Source organism: Schistocerca serialis, chromosome 9, assembly GCF_023864345.2.
Source record: "Schistocerca serialis cubense isolate TAMUIC-IGC-003099 chromosome 9, iqSchSeri2.2, whole genome shotgun sequence".
Classification (NCBI taxonomy): Eukaryota; Metazoa; Arthropoda; class Insecta; order Orthoptera; family Acrididae; genus Schistocerca; species Schistocerca serialis.
This window is the reverse complement of record NC_064646.1, coordinates 168,303,963-168,321,929: the sequence shown is the minus strand read 5'-3', so window position 1 is coordinate 168,321,929 and position 17,967 is coordinate 168,303,963. Positions and strand designations below refer to the sequence as shown.

At 44.3% G+C, this 17,967-nt stretch overlaps 1 protein-coding gene across 1 annotated transcript in view; it reads right to left on the bottom strand.

Annotated features, from left to right (window-relative positions):
* Window positions 1–5,081: 5,081 nt before the first annotated feature.
* Window positions 5,082–17,967, bottom strand: part of LOC126419453 (odorant receptor Or2-like) — a 113,776-nt gene continuing 100,890 nt past the window's right edge. The window contains exon 8 of the mRNA XM_050086641.1: window positions 5,082–5,210. Within this exon, the coding sequence (XP_049942598.1) occupies window positions 5,148–5,210 (63 nt within the window). The 3' untranslated portion in view covers window positions 5,082–5,147. The remainder of the gene's footprint in view (window positions 5,211–17,967) is intronic.

The following is a 17,967-nucleotide window of genomic DNA, read 5'->3' as shown; positions in this document are numbered from 1 at the left end:
TTTGTCGCCTCACTCTAGAGCTACGACAATGCTGTGGAGTTGCCATAGAGACTTTTACAAAATCGCGTTAGATTATTAGTTGCGGCAGACGCGCAAATCAGCGACGCCAAGGACACTGCAACAGACCGGGATCTTCCTTCGCAGAAGCTGTTATAAATAACATATATCTAGTAATCATGTTACTTATTCTGGTACCGATCTTCCAAAAAATTATTATACTGCTTGTGCTTTGTAGTAAAGTGCGGTATTTACATTTGTAGTTGTATCTCCAAACCGAACTCATTCTTTCGCTCAAGCACACTTTAACATAAACCGCAACTGTTTGGCAACAGGTATTTGTCTTTGTTTTAGTAAAATTAGGAAATCTTAAAAGTTTGCACTTGAAAGGTAATATGGAATGATCGGGAAATGTGGAATAGGTGGTAAAATGCAAATAATCATTAAAAAAATATTTGATGTACGTAAAGAGCTCACTCTTAAAGAAATTTATTAGCAGTTATTTGTTTTGTTTTTGTGTTTAGCAATTATTTGTTTATGTAGTGAAGACGATTTCTTTTACATTCATTCGTTTGCAGAAGATACAAATGGAATCTTCGTTCTCAGTACCTGCAGATTCAAGGTGCACCTACATTTTATATACAACGCACTCAATCGAAACTTCTCCTCTTCCTTAATACAACAATTATTCTGTATCATTATCTTTAGTTGGCGTCAGGAGGCTCATGGCTCATTCCGCCCGTACCGATCTCCCACCGATGATAAGTCCCTGGCAGAAAAGGTGAATCGAATCCACGTCCTCCACATTAGCAGTCAGACACCGCTGACCACTGAGCTACGTAGGCAGAACAGTTAAAATAGAGGTTTTTAAATATATGCTATGGCTTATAGCAGATACTTTACTGTCAGGTTATGTCGAATGTTCTGGATTTTACGTCGTGTCATATGGAATACCAAGTATTTCATATTGCCCGACGCTCCATCTTGGACTTCACAATACAGGGTGTTTCGGAAAGAATGGCCTGATTTTTGACGGTAATTTTTACGAAATGTTGCTTGAATGTGCATGGCCAAGGGTTTCATAAAATCACCGTTAGATGTCAGCCGTAAGACGGCGTCCGCTCAACAGAAGGCGTTTTGTGTGCTGCAGTTCGCAAAGAGAGAGTCAGTGATGTCGGTATAGCGTGCTTTTCATCGACGTTCTGGCATTTATCTGCCTGTGCCCAAAAACATTCGACGTTGGTATCGCCAATTTGAGGAGACAGTATGCATGTGCATAGGTAATAACCCAGGTCGACGTCTCACTTCGGATATAGTGGAAAGAATTCGGTAAACGTTGCAGTGGAGTCGATAAAAGTTTACTCGCCGAGCAAACGAAGAACTGACAATGCCTCAAACGACAGCCTGGTGAGTGTACAATTAGTACAAGCTCCTCGTGTTGGTGATAAAAGGAAACGGGTTGACTTCAGCAATGTTTTGCTAGATGACATGTAAGACGATCCATTTTGACCACGGTTAATTTTCAGACATGAAGCAACATTTATTTACCTTTTACCTCGTGACGTAGAAGAAGTGAAGAATAGAACAACAGCCGGCATAACTTCTGTAAAAGCAGATACATTGCGTAAAGTTTATGACGAATTTAGCTATGATCTAGATGTTGTTCTTGCTGCTGGTGATGATCGTAGCATTTACAATTCTCAGTAGTGTTACTCATGGTGAAAAAATCCTCTTCGCTGATGACAATAACATTATAGTCACTGAGAAAACAAGAAAACTCATTGCCGAGAAAGCAAATGAAACTCTCAAGGAAGTTTATGATTGGTCAATAAGTAATAAAGTGACATTGAACGTAAAGAAAACTAATGCCATGAATTTCAGTTTGAAGAGGAAAAATGACAATGTTAAATTAAATGTAGATGGCACCTCTATAGACTGTGTAACAAATTCAAAATTTCCAGGAATGAATATTGATTCTCAGTTGAAGTGGTGGAACAAACAAAGGTACTTGCAAACAGAATGTCATCAGCATGTTATGCCCTTAGAATGCTATCATCAGTGTGTAACATGCAGTGTCTTTAAGTTACATATTATTCATATGCACACTCAGTTCAACTATGGCGTTCTTTCTAGGGGAACAAATGCACAAAATATGAACACAATTTTCAAACTCCAGAAAAGAGCCATACGAATAATAAGCAAAAATACTAGTCGAGCTCATTGCAAAGATCTGTTCAGAACACTGGGGATTTTAAATGCTCCATGTGAAGACGTTTACCAGTCAGTTGTACACATCAAAAATAACATTGGTAATTACTGCACAAACAGCTCTGTCCGTGACCATGGAACAAGAGATAGACTCAACTTACATTTACCAAGAAAATATAATCATAAAACTCAAAACAGCATTTCCTACCAAGGAATGAAACTGTACAATAAATTACTAAAAGAGATTAAAAAATTGCAAAAAATACACTTATTTAAAAAGGCAGCTAAAAAGTACCTGTTATGCAATACATTTTATACATTGAAGGATTACTTAGCTAAAACAGAGTAGGGGTTTGATAAAAAATGTTATACAAATAAATACTAATAATAATTATTATAAAATATCCAACATTCCACATAACACATTCACTTTAGGTTTTTTTCCTTCTTTTTTTCCTTTCTAGAAATACTTACCCCCAAGCTATGCATAGCACAATGCTAACACCTCTTCCTCTTTATGAGCTCAACATCTCACTCATTATGGAGGGATACTGACTCAGCTTTTCAGGATAGAAAAAGGAAAGTTGCGGTACAGAAAATGGCCCAGAGATCACCAGTGTGTGTGTGTGTGTGTGTGTGTGTGTGTGTGTGTGTGTGTGTGTGTGTGTGTAGTGAGTGAAGTATTATGAAACAATGTGTGTATAGTGTGTGCAGAGACTGATAGTGAGATATGAGTGAACAATGTGGCATTACATTATGTAATAAGTTATTTGTAAAAAATGTATTGTATACCCGGAGTAAACCTAATGATTGTCTCTAACTAGAAGTCTGTAAATATATGTGAATACGAATTAGCTTATTTTAAATTGATCTGAATTTGAAAAAGCGTTGACATGTCCTATATCCTTGTTGGTTGGTTGGTTTGGGGAAGGAGACCAGACAGCGTGGTGGTCGGTCTCATCGGATTAGGGAAGGATGGGGAAGAAAGTCGGCCGTGCCCTTTCAGAGGAACCATCCCGGCATTTGCCTGGACTGATTTAGGGAAATCACGGAAAACCTAAATCAGGAGGGCCGGACGCGGGATTGAACCGTCGTCCTTCCGAATGCGAGTCCAGTGTCTAACCACTGCGCCACCTCGCTCGGTATATCCTTGTAAACATAAATCTACGGATGAATAAAGCTACTACTACTACTACTATTACTACTACATAATAGTATCCCTAAAACTTTAAGATTTTGTGAGTTTTTCCAATCCACCTCGCATTTTGCCAATAAATAAATCTGAAATCAGATCTTTTTTTAAATACCCTATCGATTGTATCCATAAACAAAAATAGAACAACACATAAAGATTTGCTGCTCTTTTGCTTAATAAATTGCATATTTTTAATAGTTTGCGTACATTTTCAATAGTTATCGGATATTTTTTAAACTTAACAGCAAAAATATTTATAAAACTGCGGAAACGAGTTTTGTGTGCCGTAACTCATACCGTGACTGGAGACAAACTGGACTCGCAACAAAACATCATGGAAACATCTAGAAGTAGTTCATGTGTCTCCCACTTGGGATAATCACTCGACAGATGAGAAAACACTATATTACACATTTACTAAGTCCATAATACCCGAAGTTCATTTCATATTTCAACTATCTACTAACCAATATTCTAACATTATTCGATAGCACAGACGTAATACTTAGAGTTTCAATTGTCAATGATCCACGTTTCACTTCGATAAAGCGCGGTGTTTCAGACCTAAAGATTCAGGAACAACCTAGTCATTTTCTAATCACTGCTTGATATTGACGAAAACTTTCCACGTCTGTTGCTATTTGCTTCTGATATCTTCCTCACTTCTACCATCCTGTGTAAAAGTTTTTCCTAGACAGTGTAACTCTTTCACTTTTTTCACTGCTGCGTCTTACACTTTTGGTTTTGCGCCAGTCGTTACTCTGCTTCTTATTACTCTTCATCACCCTTGTCTTTGTTCCGTTTACCCTTAAGCCAATTTCTGTGCGAAGTTGGTGTCCGTTTCTTTCAACACGTCGTCTAAGTTTTTCTCTTATTACATTACTACAGCGACAAACTGATGGAACACTCTGTCACAATTACAGATGGGCTATGGCTCTGAGCACTATGCGACTCAACTGCTGAGGTCATCAGTCGCCTAGAACTTAGAACTAATTAAACCTAACTAACCTAAGGACAGCACACAACACCCAGCCATCACGAGGCAGAGAAAATCCCTGACCCCGCCGGGAATCGAACCCGGGAACCCGGGCGTGGGAAGCGAGAACGCTACCGCACGACCACGAGATGCGGGCATTACAGATGGGTTAATAGATTCAAACGTAATGAGCAATGATATGGGAAATCTAATCAACCTGTTTGTTAATGACTTGGGCGAAGAGCAAAACGTGCGATTATATTTCGAAATAGCCCACTAGGAAGGCCACAAGGATTAATACCGATGTAACAAACATAATAGTTTGCTATAGTATGTCACGTTAACAGTCTCCTTCGAGAGCAAAATCAGTACTCTAACTAAAAAAATGCCTTGATATGAATAAAATGTGTAGAGGTAGAGGTAACTGTGAAATACGACTACCGCTTCAATGATGTTTATATTGTTTTTTTCTATAATCATTACAGGTTATTACACATGAGAATACTTCCATATTATGGTATACGGAAGAGTGAATGCAATTCATAAAACAGTTTCTTCTAAAAACATGTTTCTAATTATCATCTCAAAATTATATCAGAAAGCTTTGGATTAATGAAACACAGGAAATTACGTTGTTTTAGTTAAATTTATTGTTTATTTAACGCCCGTCATAAACCACGTGATTCTAACACTTTTCTACACTTTTAACAGCTGACTGCTCGGACACGAGTGCTGGAGGGCAGACCCCCTGCAGCAGGACGCCGGAGTCTCCTAGGCCGGCGCCTGGTTCATCCGGTGGAGCAGGGCGAAGTACGAATAGGAGCCGTTCATCAGCTGCAACACACCGTCACGGCGACAACAACAACAACAGAATATTACACTTTCAGTACTAAGCCACAAAGAACTACTTGTCAGAATGAGATTTTCACTCTGCAGCGGATTGCGCACTGATATGAAACTTCCTGGCAGATTGAAACTGTGTGCCGGACTGAGACTCGAACTAGGGACCTTTGTCATTCGCGGGCAAGTGCTCCATCAACATTTTTTTTTTGGTCATTGCGGACGTCACATGACATCCGTTCAAGTTCGTTGTTGATCCTTTCACTCAGTTTTTTTGTTACAGAATCCAACCCGCTCTCTGACCGAACACGCTGAGCTACCGTGCCGGCTGCCAACTGAGGTACCCAAGCACGACTCGCGAGTCGTCCTCACAGCTTTAATACCGCGAGTACCTCGCCTCCTGCCTTCCAAACTTCACAGAAGCTCTCCTGCATACATTGCAGAACTCGAAACATCCCCCAGGCTGTGGCTGAGCCATGTCTCTGCAATACCCTTTCTTCCAGGAGTGCTGGTCCTGCAAGGTATGCAGGAGAGCTTCTGTGAAGTTTGGATGGTAGAAGACGAGGTAATGGGGGAATTAAAGCTGTGAGGTGGCGTCGTGAGTTGTGCCTGGGTATCTCAGTTGCGTCCGCAGCTCGTGCTCGTGCGGTAGCGTTCTCGCTTCCCACGCCCGGGTTCCCGGGTTCGATTCCCGGCGGGGTCAGGGATTTTCTCTGCCTCGTGATGACTGGGTGTTGTGTGCTGTCCTTAGGTTAGTTAGGTTTAAGTAGTTCTAAGTTCTAGGGGACCGATGACCATAGATGTTAAGTCCCATAGTGCTCAGAGCCATTTGAATCATTTTATATATTGCAGTCTGCTTTCGGCCGGTGAGCGGCGAGGACGTCTTGTTTACGTCCCGTCCGCAGAGTCGCGGTCCCGTCCGCAGAGTGGCGAGCGCGCGTAGTTTGTTTACTTCCTCGCCGCAGCTAATACTCGCGTCCGTTAACACTGAGTCGCCATGGCTCATTCGTACAGAAAAGCTACCATCAAGATCAGCTTCCAGCCCGACTACGCACGACCAGAGCCTTTTAAGTCGAACGATTCATCCGTGACGAAGTTCAAATACCAACACAGCACATCATCGGTATCCACCTATCCATCACAAGCAGCGTCGTTTACGTCAAGATGGTCGATGACGAGTTATGTCACGCAGTTGTGAACAGATGCGCGAACACTCTCAAGTTCAAACACTCCGATAGTCACATCGGAGAGGTTACTGTTGACCATGCTGGACTAGGATTACGCACACTAAGAGTCTTCGCACTCCCTTTCGAAGTACCACCGGACGTCGTCACCTCAGCTTTCCGCCCTTATGGGACGGTAATTAGCTACGTGGCCGAAAAATGGAACACCTTCGAGACGTACCAAGTCCTCAACGGCGTCCGACAAGTGAAAATTGAATTAAAGAAACATGTGCCGTCCTACTTAGTCATAGGTGGCTGTCGAGCAATAATAATGTACGACGGCCAACCTCGTACTTGTTCTGGTTGCGGTCAGGAGGGTCATGTGCGCTCGGCGTGTATTCAACGTCGGGTTACACAACTTCCATTGCATGACACGACACCACCTCCTACGCTCACGGCCCTCACCCTCAATTACGCAGAGGTGACACGATCGACCATCATGACAGACGACAACCCCCCCGGAAGACAGGAAGCGTTAAAATGCGCACCTGTCGCCGGTCCTGGATTGACCAACACCATTACGGTGTCTGCAGGGGTTGAAGAACGCCGCCCATCGACTCCACAAGAAGATTCGGACGAGAGAATGGAACTCGACGCTAGGGTTGTACCGACCTCTGCCTTTCTCCCTGAGGGGGATGCTATACGGGAACCACAAACTCTTTCGGACTCAGAAACCCACGTCCGCAAACAAAAGGTCACCGAGAAAACATAAAAAGCGACGTGGCACACCCTCAGACGATTGCCTCCAGCGGACGTCTTCTCCAGTTGACGACCGGACGACCGACGAAACGACGAGGAGAATGGATGACACGAGATCGCCCTCACCTGTCACTTTGTCTGATTTTGACAAACCCGATTCCTCTCCCTCGGACAAACGGATGGCCAGCACAGCGCCCGCCGTTGGTACACAACCGGAAACAACTGCGGATTCACCCTTAGTCACTCAGCCCACAAGTATTCTACCGCAGCCACCGTTAACTTACGGACCTTGGGCGGATGACATTGAAGACGATTCTACGGCCGCTGTGGTGGATGAGGAGAGGGGTCTCTCCTCCCACACCTCGGCCCCTCCCGAGTAGCAACAGATGACGGCGCGGACGCGGCCAGCAGATCACAGGCCCCACCTTTTACGGCGACACTGACGGCAGCCCCCACCGCAGGAGACAATCTACAAACCTATCGCTTAACGACCATCAACATTAACACCATTCGGACACGTACGAAGTTGTCGCTGCTCCAAGACATGCTCAATGCAGCAGACGTTGACATTGTGTTTCTCCAAGAAGTCTTCGTCGCCGATTTCCCGGGTATGTATGGTTATACGGCTCATGTGTCCCACGCCTCGCCAACAAACAGTGGAGTCGCCATTCTCCTCAGAGAGGGCCTCGAGGCGGACGAAGTCCGATATCTCCCCGACACTAGAGGAATGGCCGTAACGGTGCAAGGCGTCCGGTTTATCAATGTGTACGCCCCTTCCGGAACGAATCGCCGTCGTGACCGATCGCTCTTCTTCGCAGAAGGAATAGCACCGCTTTTTCAGGGCAGGCACGATGACTTGATATTAGGGGGCGATTTCAATTGCACCCAAGCACCTAAAGATCAGCTGCCACGCCATTCACCGTGCCCCGAACTTGGGACACTCATCGGCGATCTCCAGCTAGTAGATACATGGGAACATGTCCGAGGAAATAGACCGGGATACACCCATTTCACGAGTCACTCGTCTAGTCGCATCGATAGGATTTACGTCTCCCGTTCTCTCGCGGCAACGGTGAGTGACGCGGAGGTGTGGCCAGTAGCCTTTTCTGATCACGAGGCCTATATATGTGCCGTCACCCTTCGTCGCCAACGGGTGTGGCGCAGCCGACATCCCTGGAAATTAAACCATGCTCATCTCGCTTCTCCGGATTGTCGACGCGCCATCGAAGACACGTGGAGTTTGTGCGTCCGCCGATTCCCAACGTATCCTACGTCGATTAGTTGGTGGTTAACCTGCGCCAAGCCGGCCTTACGGCGAACCTTTATTACGTATGGTCGTGAGACTGCTGCTTGGAGGCGGCAGACCCTTGATTTCTATTTCACCGTCCTTCGCGAATGCGCCTTCTTGCCCCCCACACAGGAACGACAGCTGACAGTTCAGCGTGCGAAAGCACAGATCGTAGCCCATATGCGCCGACACCTCGAAGGGACGATCGTCCGGGCGCGGACACAAGACAGACTCGCAACGGAACGACCCACCATGTACCACGTCATCCGAGAACGTACACTGCGAAGACGGGCGCTGATACATGCCATCACCACTGAGGACGGCCATCATCACACCACACAACTCGATATTGCTGCAGCCTTCTTCGACCATTACGCACGACTTTATTCTGCTCAATGTTCCGACCCGACGACGGTGACAGCAGTCTCACAACTGGTTTACGGCATTGTCCCACAGGATTTACAAACGGAATTATTGAACGACACTACGGAAGACGAAGTTATCGACGCCATCGGTAAAGGAGCGGCGAATAAGTCTCCTGGCCCCGACGGGCTCCCTGTGGAGTTTTATAGAACTTTCCAGTATTTACTGGCTCCCAAGTTAACAGACATCTGTCGGGAGTTTATGTCCCCCGCGGTGCCGCTCCCTGCGACCTTCGTAGAAGGAATAATTAAACCGGTTCACAAGCCTAAAGGTGGGGCTCGAATACAAGATTACCGCCCGCTAACACTCGTCAACTGCGACATGAAGATATTCACGGGACTATTAGCAAACCGTCTACGACCGACCCTACCTTACGTCATCTCGCCAGATCAGACTTCCCTAGAGGGTATCAACAACATCCACACAGCACTGTGTCGATACCGTGACTTAATAGCCCTAGCCAGGGCACGCCGCATCCCGGGAGCGCTGGCATCACTAGATTTTAGCCAAGCTTTTGATCGAGTGGATCACGCGTACCTAACGTCCGTTCTCCAGCACAAGCAGTACCAACAGCAATTCACAGACGTCGTGATGCGCCTACTCCGAGGGGCGACTTCCAAAGCGCTCGTTAACGGGCGTCTCTCGCAGTCCCTCCCGATTTCCCGCTCCGTCCGTCAAGGCTGCCCCTTGTCGACGTTACTATATGCTCTGGCACTGGAACCGCTCCTCTGTGGTCTCCGTCAACGCCTCACCGGTCTTACCCTACGTGACGTCACATTTCGCTGTACAGCATATGCAGACGACCTGGTTCTCGTGTTTCGCAATCGCGACGATGTCAACAGAGCACTAGAATGGATTACCACGTACGGTGTGGCTTCCGGCAGTTGTCTCAACGTCGCCAAATCGGTCTCCATGGCCATAGGAGACGGGTTGACCCCAGCGTGTGTCGAACCCCTACAGCTTCGTGGCACTATCAAATGCCTCGGAATAGAGTTTCATGACGACATACGGCGCACCGCGGCTCTTAACTACCGCCGCTTATTACAACAAATTCGGGTCCAGATCTTCAACCTTCGTCTGCGGACCCTCGACATTCTCCAAAGGACACACTTCGTCAATGTTTACCTCGCATCGCGCCTTCCACACATAGCGCTTGTTCTCCCAATACCGTTACTGATGGCTCGACGTCTATTAGCGGCATTCGGAGCCTACGTCAGTACAGGCATGCTCTTCAAAGTCAGTTATGAGTCACTGACCCTTCCCCCAGAAAGGGGAGGTCTTGGTCTAGTCCATGTCCACGACAGAGCTGTGGCCCTGTATGTCAGCTCACACATCAAGCTGTGGCGCCACCACCCGGAAAGTTTGACAGGTTTGCTGTTGGAGTCCTTAGCTCCGCCCTCCATTATGCCCCCACTGACGACGCAAGACATATCCCCACCCTTCTACTACTTCGGGAACTTTTACATTGAACACAGCTATGTCCGTATCGCAGTACCACCGACGGAACAGGCGTCGGCGCGGGATATATATCACGTCCTACAGCAGAGGCGCCCACCAAACATCGTGGAGACCAAAAGCCCTCAGGTTAATTGGAAGGTGGTGTGGAAGACGATTCACGCGATTCCACTGGACACAGCCGTCCGATCCACATGGTACATCACAGTCAATGGTAAACAGATCACCCGATCACGCCTCCACAAGATAAACATGGCGGAATCGCCTCTCTGCGTAGACTGCGGGATACCAGACACGGACGAACACCGACTCACATGTGGCGCGGCAGAAGACGTATGGCGCTTGGTGCGACAAATTTTGTCGTATTTTCTACGAGTGACTCCGGAGCACATTACACCTCGGTTTCTACTATTTCCGGATCAACAGTTCTTCCCGCGCGCCAAGACCAACGCTGTCACGTGGATCCGTGCGGATGCGGTACACTACTTATTTCACGATGGACCTACAGATGTATTAGACTTTTGGAACTACCTACAAGAACGTCATTGCAAGATCGCACGGAACCCAAAATACAGAGAGTATTTTTCTAATTACTTAGGGAGTGCCCTACGCGACCCTCCGCGCAGCTGGATCATCAACAGGTAGGAGAAGATACCCATTGAGTGAGCTGACATGACTAAGTTCGATTCTCGGTGGAACAACATGATATACGTGAAGACGTACCTGGATGATGAAGCGTAAGGAGAGTAGCGGCACACCCTTCTGCATCCTGTATGAAGCACTTTTTTTTCGTTTTCCCCATATACATTACCTCGGTGTAGGAACGTGCCGAGATATTGTTTTCTTTTTCTCAGAGCACGATGCGGTGCTAGATACATTTATTTTTGTTGTGGTATAAAGTAAAACCACATTAAGAATGTATTAAAAACAGTAAATAAAAATAAATAAATAAATAATAATTCCCACAAAAGATTTCCCCTTCCCATCCCTGATTCCTTGACGGACGAGGGGGACACTGCGACCAGGCCTCGGGTTACGACCCCTGATCGCTCTGCCTTCCCCGCCCTCCCCCACCTTCTTAAAAAAAAAAGGTTGGTAGAGCAGCTGCCCGCAAAAGGCAAAGGTCCCGAGCCCGAGTTCGAGTCTCGGTCCGGCAGGCAGTTTTAATCTGCCGGGAAGTTTCAACTATTTCTCAGTCTAAACACGAATTGAAAATCAGAGTCACCACATCCTATAGACTATGTTTACAAATACAGTGTTTCTCTTAACACTTTATGAATCTTGCATTTTGAAAAACCTGATGGACGTATTTATTTTATGTTTACAAATACTGTGTTTCTTTAAACACTTTATAAAACTTGCATTTTGAAGATTCTGATGGACATATTTCTTTACTTTTGTTACCTGTTAACTCACGAACTCTAATGTTATCGTCACGCCCAGGTTCCCGGGTTCGATTCCCGGCGGGGTCAGGGATTTTCTCTGCCTCGTGATAGCTGGGTGTTGTGTGATGTCCTTAGGTTAGTTAGGTTTAAGTAGTTCTAAGTTCTAGCGGACTGATGACCATAGATGTTAAGTCCCATAGTGCTCAGAGCCATTTGAACCATTTTTTAATGTTATCGTCACAAAATTATTAGTTGTGGTTACTCACTCATCGATGCTATGTTTGATCATTGGCTTTAATAAATTTTCGTATTCGAATTTTTTCTTAGAACGATTGCGAAGTAGTATCAGTCTAAAAAACACAGTGTATATGAGCATAATTTTAAATTGGTTTCATTTTGTGTTATAAAGACAGAGTCGTTGTATTTTCAAATTATAAAACCAGAAATTTGGGGTACATGACACATTCTTAGAATATAGATGCTGCTCGGAAATTCCCGTTACAAATTTCTAGGATTTGTAGAGGAGAGTGAATACATAATATTCTGAAGTGGAACCCATGTCCGGAAAAGCACTGTTTCCATTCTACGACGGTTTCAATTCAGGAGTTAAACTCATCCACGCCTGATTGAGGAACTGAATTAGGCGAGGCACAGTACAATTATCAGGTAACAATTCAAAAGAAGGCATAACGAAACATTTATTTATCATTTGTTTGTATTAATATTTAAACTTTATGTGTTGACATTATTCCAAAACAAAACAGAACCCAACAATACTGTGTGTACAGAACACTGCTCATGGGTTGCAACAGCGGCTAGATGTGGCAACCACCAACATTGTTACAGACACAGAACGTATGAAGCATGTTCTGGCACACACGCATCATCGCACCTGTTATCTATTCAATTTTCTAGTGCAGCGGCCAAAACTCGCGACAGTGTGTCTTCCTTTGTCTCTACAGGGGTCTCGTAAACTAAACTTTGCATTCGATCTGACAAGAAATAGTCCATAGAAGTACTGTACACGTCATCCTGTATACCCTATGCAAGCGGTTCTAAAACTTTTCTCTTCCCCTCAGCAAAAGTGGACGCGTTACACATCTGATTGAAACCGTCGAAGAACGTGAACGGTACGTTTCCGGACATGGGTTCCTGCTCAAAATGTTACGCACTCATGTACTCACTCCCCTCTACAAAATTTTGATCTGCGCGTATCTGCGGCAGTAAATTCGACGTTAAAGACTGACAATCTGGCAGCACTGTAATAACATGTGCGGTAACTACTTCTGTCAGCAGATACTAGTAGCGCTGTGCAGCTGCTGCAGTAGGTAGCGTTTTGGGTTAGCATGTAGGAGGGCGAGGGTTCGAGTCTGGGTCGAGGTGTATTTGTTTTTATTTGCTAAGTAAAATTCGTGTGGTAGGCTGGCGTCTTAATCGTCATGTAGCGATCAGGGTGGCTTTTCTAGAAAACTTTTGCGCTTACGTGCTACGGACACAGAAATGGAAGTACTATCGTCTTCATTGGTCAGATTTTAAAGAAGCCTTTTACGTGTCGTGTACGCGAACTGTTTCACACCACTGCATGTATTAGATTTCAAATCTGTTTTCTGTATACCCTCCTCCACTTGTGCTATAGATTATAGTACCAACTATTATTCTTGCCACCTTCAGGTCCGTTACATGTCGTTAGGGCCTTACGCCAGCAGTAAAGCTAGCAAGGTACCTTGCAAATAATTTCCAAACTCGATTGCAAGTTGTATGTATTATCAGCATGGAACCACTAATTATGCGTTTCAACATTGAGAATGACAAGCGCATGCTATTCAGTAAGCATCTCCATGCGTTACTGTTATTATTATTATTATTATTATTATTATTACTCTTTCCTTTCCCAGACGTTATGTCTGGTTAAAAATGGAGAGTGACGCGGACCTTGATCAAGCGTGACTTCCTTTTAACTGTACGGTATATGTTACATTGCATTTAGGAACTTTCGGGTAATCGAACATGTATCAATAATTACAGATTTCTGTAGTTGTGTATATACGTTTGGATGTAGCTGTATTGCGTTGATGTACTGGTGGATATTGTGTGGTATGACTCCTGTAGTTGATAGAATAATTGGTATAATGTCCACTTTGTCCTGATGCCACATGTCCTTGACTTCCTCAGCCAGTTGGATGTATTTTTCAATTTTTTCAAATTTTTCTCCTGTTTTCTTCTGTATATTTGTTGTATTGGGTATTGATATTTCGATTAGTTGTGTTAATTTCCTCTTTTTATTGGTGAGTATGATGTCAGGTTTGTTATGTGGTGTTGTTTTATCTGTTATAATGGTTCTGTTCCAGTATAATTTGTATTCATCATTCTCCAGTACATTTTGTGGTGCATACTTGTATGTGCTGTTTCAATGTAAATTCATGATTACAAATAATCACATATCGTTAGAAAGTAATAATTCGTCACAATAATTATAACACGCAGACAGACAGCCTTTTTTAGACGTTTCCGAAGGACATTCTTTAAGTATCACGCACACCTGCACAGTGGCATACTTCGAATGTGATTGAACTGATGGGCTATATGAAATGTGGGGTTCTCCAATTTTAGATGTGATTTATCTGCATTCTCAAAAACTGATTGCCATATACCTCCTAGACTGCACTCTGTGAACAGATCATAATTTCTGCCCTTTGTGATCAGGACTGAACTGTGTGCATCGAGTTATGTCAATATTTCACTTGATGCACGTACTGCTATTTTTAAGCAATTTATTAACTGCTCCAGTAGTAAGACGAATGGCGCTGTTTCTCTCATATACAAGGATGAGGATTTTTTCTTCAGAGTGCCCAACATGACGATAACTAATGTAGATACAATACAGGACGCAAAATGGAATCCCTTGGTATGACCTGCGTAACATAGGCTACGCAATCAAATGTCTCAGCTAAGGTACAAAAATTTCCAATTAGTAATAATTTCTGATGTACTGATTTTAATCTATCGTCCACCAAAGTAAATACGGAAGTAACAACTGTTGTGGTAGTATTTTTCTTCGTACAGGGTGAAGAAAAATTTGCACACTGGGACTTTGCAGCGCGATTCCTCACATACTGGCAACACAAAAATTTCTCTCACAAAATTTCATCGTGCTCATATTTCCGGCAACAAATGGACGTTAAAGACTGGTAATCTGGCAACACTGTAATCATATGTACGGCAACTACCTCTGTCAGCATATATCAGTAGTGCTGTACAGATGGTGCAATGGATAGCGTTTTGGGTTAGTTTGAAGGAGGTTGAGGATAGATTCTGGGCTGAAGTATATTTATTTCTATTTGCTAGTTTCATTCTGCATTGCAACACTGTCGTATACATCGTTTCTTAAGCCACACATATTCGACGTTTGTAGAACAATGTTTCGTAGCGGTGAACGTAACAAAAACATGATCACACAAGTCAGAAATAGACAGTTGAAACGAATGACCAGTCATAGGACAGAATAACTACGAAAACAATAGCAATAGCAATTTCGAGATGCTAAGGTTGAGTGCACAGTTGAATAACTCAACATCTACTAGTCATGTATACTACACGCAGTAGAATCGCTCAGATGTACGACATTAGCAACCAGTGATAATAATAATTAATGATAATAATAATTAATATTAATTAATGATCGCATTATGTTCACAAAAGAATACGTTGTCTTCAGAGCAGATGCTAAAAGTGAATCCCTTGTATGTCTAAACATTGTGCCACCTGCTGAATCAAACAACTCTGGTCTCTTCGCAACATGGCTACATCCACAGATACAAGAGCAACATGAACACGCTCTATCAGTTCTTCCACATGTTTCGGCGGAGTAGAATACACGTGCTCCTTCATGTGTGTCCACAGGAAGAAATCCAGGGGATTTAGGTCAGGTGAAAGCGGAGGCTATGCAATTGGATCTCCCGTCCGAGCCATTTCCCTGTATCGTATAAATACCATCGCACATTAATTCCAAAGTGTGGAGGCGCACCATTATGTCGGAACCATAACCTGTGCCGAAAGTGAAGTGGAACATCTTCCAATGCGTTAAACAGTTTGAGAGGAATGCATGATATCTTCGTGCAGTCACCTGGTCGGGCAACAAATGGGGATCCAAACTCCTGTCTCCCTATATTCCAGGCCAGACGTTGATGCCAGAGCGAACTTGATATCCACGGTCGCGGGTGATTTGTGGGTAAACGTCATCACAATGGTGGGCATTAAGCATACTGAAGACACCGTCACGAGTGAACGCTACTTCATCCGACCGTATTACAGTGTTTGCGAAGTCGTCGTTGGCTTCATGTTGTTGTTTTTGGAACCCTTCATAGAGCTGGATCCGCAGACGGTGGTCTGCATGATACAGGTATTACGTTAAAGAATAATGATAGGGGTGCAGCCCGTGCTCGTGCAGCACGTCAACGACAGGGCGCTGCGGAACACGCAGTTGTCTTCCTGCGCTACGCGTATTACGCTAGAGTTCTTGGTGTTTGACGTACAGTATAGCTTCCTCAGTAGCTGGAGTACGGCGAGTCCGTGGACGACTTCTGGTCACGCAACGGTGGAAGAAGAAAACCTGTCTCCCGAAGGCGAAGCTCCAGACGACGAAATACGTTTTTATCTGGATGACGTCGATCACGATATCTAGCAGCATATTCACGAGCGACAACACCAGCCCAGTTATTAGCTCCACTAAGGACCAGAAGCATATCCACATATTCATCGTCTGTGTATGCCATACGTCTGCTAGCACAATGGACCCGCATTCGGGAGGACGACGGTTCAATCCCGCGTCCAGCCATCCTGATCTAGGTTTTCCGTGATTTCCCTAAATCGTTCCAGGCAAATTCCGGGATGGTTTCTTTGAAAGGGCACGGCCGATTTCCTTCCCTGTCCTTCCCTAATGCGATGAGACCGATGACCTCGCTGTCTGGTCTCCTCCCCCCAAACAACCCCTACCCATACATTTGCCACATTGTTTTAGAATAACAAAAGAAGAAAATACGACATATGTACGAATGTACATGAAGTCTGTCACGGGCGCATACTCCGCTAACAACTAGTCTCCCTCTTTGGTGGACGGCGGATACAGTATAGATACGTCACTAGTCACAGTGGGCTGTTACACCTACAGCACATCACTTCCCTTACAGCTTATATTCGGTGTGATTCATTCCGACACAGCTGACTTTCAAATGTTACGCGTTTCCCTAAAGATAATGGACATGATGTTTCCAGATTTCCATCAACAATAATAATAATAATAATAATAATTAGAGCAAGCATATTATTAAAGATCCCAATACCACAAACAACAAATAGAAACTGTAGATCATATCACAAGCGGATGTACAATACTAGCAAATACAGAATACACCAGAAGACATGACAATGTTTCATTAAATTCTCTTTCAGAAAGAGGCCTATAACAGTTTTTCTTTCAATTCACGATAACGTTTCGAAGATTGATAAAAAATAGGCGGTATGGTAGTTTGTGGAAACCAAGACAGACATCCGCCTCCGCAGAGAATGTTGCTAACGCACGCCTGTGCAGTGATATTCAGCTGTCGTTTGATGCTACTTTCCATGATAGTCACTCCTGTGCAAGCCTCTCCATTTCTGCATAATTACTGCAGCCGAATGTGTTTGCACATGCTTGCTAGAGTCAAGCCTTGGTGATTTATTTATGCCTTGTGTCCTATCAGCCATTCCCTTCATGTAATCAAAGTGTGCCACACATTTCTTTACTCCACAACTCGATTCAGCAGCACTTGTTTAGTTATTTGTTTTACCCATCTAAAGTTTAGCAGTACATCACAAAAAGTTCTGTTTCTTATATTAACTGCTAACCTTGAACGCTTCACTTCTGTACAAGGCTACATTCCAGACAAAAACCTACAGAAAATACGAGGGTTATTCGGAAAGTAAGGAGCGATCGGTCGCGAAATGGAAAATACAGTGAAAATCTGATGAAGCTTTGCACAGATGCGTTGGGCACTGTGTCTCACAGTGAGAAGGTAAAGATGGCTAGAAATTAGCGTCTCCCGCCAAGTATGAGGGCCTGGTGAAAGATTTCGCCTGATGCTATGCAATCCACATAGCATAACTGTCGAGTGGATAGTTCGACAAGACAATTCTTGGCCACACTCTGCGGGGGCAAAGAAGAAGCTCCTGCAGCGTTTTCGATGGGAAGTGTTTGATCACCCACGATACAGCCCGTAATTGACTACCTCTGAGATTCATCT